At 37.2% G+C, this 5,567-nt stretch overlaps 1 protein-coding gene across 1 annotated transcript; it reads right to left on the reverse strand.

The window, feature by feature from the left end:
* Nucleotides 1-2,777: 2,777 nt before the first annotated feature.
* On the reverse strand, nucleotides 2,778-3,769 carry LOC124105657 (DNA-directed RNA polymerases I, II, and III subunit RPABC1-like). Its single transcript, XM_046462869.2, has one exon. The coding sequence runs from the start codon at nucleotides 3,738-3,740 to the stop codon at nucleotides 3,108-3,110; it is 633 nt and encodes a 210-aa protein (XP_046318825.1). The 5' UTR covers nucleotides 3,741-3,769; the 3' UTR covers nucleotides 2,778-3,107.
* Nucleotides 3,770-5,567: the final 1,798 nt, after the last annotated feature.

The following is a 5,567-nucleotide window of genomic DNA, read 5'->3' on the forward strand; positions in this document are numbered from 1 at the left end:
AGAGCTTAGAGAGGGAATTATATATGTATGTATGGTATATGTAGATATTATATATAGTATATGCATATATAATATAGAGGGAACCAATGCTTGCAGGCTCTAGAAACAAAAGCCACACCAGATAGTCAAAGCCTGCCTCTCATCACTGGCCATGTGCTGGATTTGACCTAAGAACACCTGAGTGGACAGGGTTTATATCCTCACCCTCTCAGACTGAACCTAGTGAGTCTTCTGTTTGAGTGACAGGAGATGGCATAAAATGATGAAAAGGATGAGGTCAAAATGACAGGTTCTTGGTTGCAGCTTTTTTATATATATTTTTATTTTAGTTGCTGGAAATTAATATCCAGAGCCTCTGGCTGTAGCTATTTAAGGCAAGGTTTCCTTGTAGAAGTGAGAACCAGCCTACCCAAGAGGACATTTGCATTTAACTGTGCACATAAGGCCTTTTTAATCTGTGGATTATATATGTCTGTATATTATTTATGAATGGAAATAATAAAATAACAATAATGTAAAAATTTATTTAACTTTCCTGCTTTCTCCTCTTCTGAAAAAAAAAAAAAAGAGATTGAAAATTGACTGGGAAGCAATCCCCTAAGGCAGTGATATCCAATGGTAAAAATATGTGAAACACAAATATAGTCATTTTTTTTAGTATTCACATAAATAGTAGAAATTGATATTAATAACATAATTCAATATATTAATTATGGGAATATTACAATTATGTGACCAATAAAATATTACCAAAAAAAAGTATATGCATTGTTTGAACTGTACCCTCAAAACTGATGTCAAGAATCTAGAATATCTCAGTTCACAGAACCACATTCCAGAGTTCAGAGCTATGGTTTGTTCCTCTGACCTCAAGGAGATGAAGGTCCTCACTGTTCCTTTTGTATGTAGAGGTGAGGGGTACAATTTCTTACCATTTCTTTTCAAGTCCAAAAAATAGGAGGGACACTGCCCTGAGTGATAGCAGGAAGATCTAACCAGAAAGTTTCCAGACTTTTTCCTACCAAATGCTGGTCATGGACCCTTTCATTAAAGATATCAAATAGAAGCAAAAAAAAAGATGAAGTTCCAGAAAGTGGTGCCCATGTCTTCAAATCTAACAAGAGCTTTGAGTCTGTTATTTAAATGCATTGAAGGTAAACTCCTTATTTTGCAATTGGCCTTAGACCTAACGACCAGTCTATGACTTTTTTCTCTTCCATGATTAAAGCCCCTTTAATTAGTAAGCAGGTATCACCAAGTATAATGTCACATGCCTAAAACCTCAGTGGCTCCAGAGGCTGAGGCAGGAGAAACACGACTTCAAAGTAATCCTTAGCAACACAGTGAGGCAAGGCCCTAAACAACTTAGTTGAGACCCTGTCTCTAAACAAAATACAAAAAATTGTTGACAATGTAACTGAGTTGTAAAGCACTCCTGGGTTTATTCCCTGATACCATAAATAAATAAATAACAAAAATAAATTTTACTTAATTTAAAAGCCAAAATACCTCTACCACACCACATAACTCATACAAAATTTTCTTATTATTTTAGGACTTTGTTAGTGACAAATATTCAAAACAGTAAGGGACTTCTTTGTGTGTGTGTGTGTGTGTGTGTATAAAATTATGCATTATATATGTATGTATGGTATATGTAGATATTATGTATAGTATATGCATATATAATATAGTATGTGTACATGTATACTATAGTATAGGTAACATGTATTATATATGTATACCATATAATATATATTTGTGTATATAATAGCATGTGTATACTATAGTATATATAGTAAACATATATAATACATAGTATATATGCATATACTATACATAGGATATATGTACAAAGAACAAACACACACACATATAAATATTTATATAGACACATAGTATATATGTATATATACTATGTATTATACATATTTTTTATGCCTCTAAGTAGAGAACTCTTATTGGGGAGATAGAGAAAAAGGAAGGCAAAAAGTAATATGCAACTAGTCACACCATCCTGAATCACCAGAGAATGAAATCTAGAATTTAGACATGGTGGACTCAACTTTTTATATATGTGCATGTGGATGACCCTGGGGCCTACAGTTGAAAAGGTTATTACAATCTTTTGAAAGAAAATATATGTGAGTGGCAGATAATAGTTAAACAATTAGTATTTGCATGGTGTCTTCCAGGTGCTTTGTCAGCTATGGGCTACAGCACAGACATGTATTTGTAGGCTCCATGAAGAACATTGTTCATCTGTGTCCTCTAAAGTTATTCCCATTGTAAAGATAAGAAGCACAGGATCCTTCTGGACATTAAATGGCAACTCAGTAGCACACACAGAACTATCTTAAGACAGAACAGTATGAAATTCCTTCAAAGCTCCACAAATGTTGGTTTGCTCCTGATAGAAAAGATGTCAGTCTGGAGAAATATTATTTTCTTCCTCATTTTGTGCCTCAAGAACATATCTCAGGAGAAACACACTGATTTATCTTCTTTCATGTTAAAGGAACTCTTGAGAAGCAAGAGCTATTAACCCAGATTCTTTAAAAAAAAAAAAAAAAAAAAAAAAAAAAAAATATATATATATATATATATATATATATTAATGTTTTTAGTTGTAGTTGGACAGAATACCTTTATTTTATTTTTATATGGTGCTGAGGATCGAACCCAGGGCCTCACACAATCTGGATGAACACTCTACCACTGAGCCACAACTCCAGCCCTCAACCCAGATTCTTTTTTTTTTTTTTTTACTTAAAATATCCTTTATTTTTAGGCCATACAGCATTCTGACAGAGGAAATCTGCCAAGGAGCTGGCCGTAGCCTTGCCCTCGGTGAAGTCAGGAGGTGTCAGGTGGGGATGGGGCCCAGAGCACACAGGGGCGCAGCCAGAGCCAGCCAGGCCATGGCAGAGAAGTCCTTGCCCCAGGTAAGATAAAGCAAACCAGAGACTGCTGCCCTCCAGAACGCAGGAGGGCAGGTCCCTGCAGGTAGGTGGGTGTCCCTGAAGGTGGTCACATACACCCGTGCCATCTCTGGGGTCTGGGCATAGAGGAGCAGGGCCTCAATGAGTCAGGCACCTGCTGCGTGGCTACTGCACCAGCCGGTAAGTGATGTACCTGCCTGCAGTCTCACTGGGTCGGATGATCTTCACCACCTGCCCTCGCTTTATCCCAAAGTAGCGGGCCACAGGGTCCCCTGCCTGGATCCTGGGCAGTTGGTTCTCTCGGAGTTTGTACCGGGCCAGCAGCTCAGTCACCTCCTCCTTGGTCATGACCACATGCTCCGGGACCAGCTCGTGCTCCGTGATGTTGATGAGCAATTCCTGCTGCAGGAACTGCTCCAGGATGTACTTGGGGGCCATGTCCACCAGAAACTGCTTGGCAGAGGGTGTCATGCCCTGCTGCACCACGATGAGGGCCCGGGTGATATTCTCCTCTTGCATGCGCTGGCAGTAAACCTTAATGGTCTTGATCCCCACCTTGGGCTCCTCTGGGAAAAAGACGAACATCTGATCAGTGGGGTCATCATTGTGTGCCACCAGCACGGTGAGGTCTGTGCGGCGCGGCCGCCCTTCACTTGGCTTATCCCCAAACTGGGCTTTGAACTCCTCCAATGTCTGGTCCAGCTCATCCTGGGTCACCAGGTAGCCACGGTCATGGCACAGCTGCATGATGGTCTTCCGGATCTTCCAGAGCCGGTAAGTCTCTTCCTCGTCGTCCATGGCGCCACCGCGCGCCTCAACCCAGATTCTTGATGGGGGCAAATACTTGAAGATTACAAGGTGCAAAAAAGCATATCATGGGCCCAAATTCTAAGTATGACTCAAGGAAAAAATAATCTAAAGAGTTTATAAGATATTTAAAAAATATGTAACTATTTCTAAAAATAAAGAGATCTTTTTGTTGCTAACTCCACAATATATCACTAAGTAAAAAATTATGTCTTAATATTTCTAAAATTGCCCAAACTGTATCCTATGTGATTGTGTATTAAACTCCACAACCCAGATAATAGGATTTGATTCACTGTCAAAAATAGTCAAGAAAAAAAAAAAAACCTTCAAAGAAGTAGAGTGGATGTTTTAGTGGATGTGTCCTTCAACAATTTACTTACCAAATGTTTTTTGGGAAATATTCATTTTTCTGCATCCATAGGAAAGAGAGATTTTTCTTATTTATTTTTTGTGTTAGAATTTAAAAAAAAAAAAAAAAAAACCTAAAACTTCATTTGAAATAAAATCTAAAATAAAACAGACAAGAAATCTACAATATGTATTTAGGGGAAGTAAAAAAGGCAAATAAAAATTTTAATAATTAAAAGTAAATACATTTTTTTCCGTAAACTCAAACTTCATCTGCCTCTTAGGATCTATTTTCTTATCTTGGAAGAAAGAAATCACAAAAGAAATATGGGCAAAAAACAAACTGCCAGTTTATACAAGAGATATCCAAGTATAGAGTAATCATAAAGAAATCTTTAAAAATTAGAGAAGTATAAAATGAAATGATAAAAGTAGGAAAAAATCATTCTCATAAATTCAAGAAGGAGTTTAGGTTATTATTTTCTGTTGTTGGAAACTCTTTGGCTAATGAAGATACATAATACTCCCTGCCAGAAATAGAGACATACTGAAATTACTGGAAATCTAACCATGAAAACCCATAGGAATACAGCAGTACTCATCCAAACACGTAAAATGCAGGGTGATGATTCAAGAGAATGTACCTTATTGGCTCCAAAACAGACTGGTAGACAAATGGTACAGAATAGAGGATGCAGAGACTAACCCACAAAATTACAATTATCTTATATTAGACAAAGGTGCCAAAAACATGCATTAGAGATAAGACAGCCTCTTCAACAAATGGTGCTGGAATAACTGGAAATCCATATACAACAAAGTAAAATTAAATCCCTATCTCTTACCATGCACAAATCTCAACTCAAAATGGATCAAGGAATTAAGAATACAACCAGAGACCCTGTGTCTAACAGAAGAAAAAGTAGGCTCTAATCTTCATCACATGGGATTAGGCCTCAACTTCCTAAATAAGACCCCTTTGGCACAATAATTAAAATCAAGAATTAATAAATGAGATGGACTCAAACTAAAAAAAAAATTCTTCCAGGCAAAAGAAATAATCTGTGAGGTAAATAGAGAGCCTACATCTTGGGAGCAAATTTTTACCCCTCACACATCAGATAGAGCACTAATCTCTAGGGTATATAAAGAACACAAAAAGCTAAATATCAATGAAGAAAATAACCACATCATGGGCATACATGGGCCAAGGACCTGAACAGATACTTCTGAGATGATAATATACAATCAATCAACAAATATAGAAAAAAGTGTTCATTATCGCTAGCACTTAGAGAAATGCAAATCAAAACCACTCTAAGATTTCATCTCCTTCCAGTCAGAATGGCAGCTATTATGAAGACAAAAAACAATCAGTGTTGGTGAGGGTGTGAAGAAAAGGGTACACTCATAAACTTCTGATGGGACTGCAAACTGGTGCAGCCAATATAGAAAGCAGTATGAAGA

Source organism: Marmota monax, unplaced genomic scaffold, assembly GCF_021218885.2.
Source record: "Marmota monax isolate L192 unplaced genomic scaffold, Marmota_monax_Labrador192_F-V1.1 WCK01_AAM20220418_F8-fsc00638, whole genome shotgun sequence".
Classification (NCBI taxonomy): Eukaryota; Metazoa; Chordata; class Mammalia; order Rodentia; family Sciuridae; genus Marmota; species Marmota monax.

Coding starts and splice junctions, on each gene's coding strand:
- LOC124105657 (XM_046462869.2), bottom strand. CDS start 3,740: ATGGACGACGAGGAAGAGACTTACCGGCTCTGGAAGATCCGGAAGACC.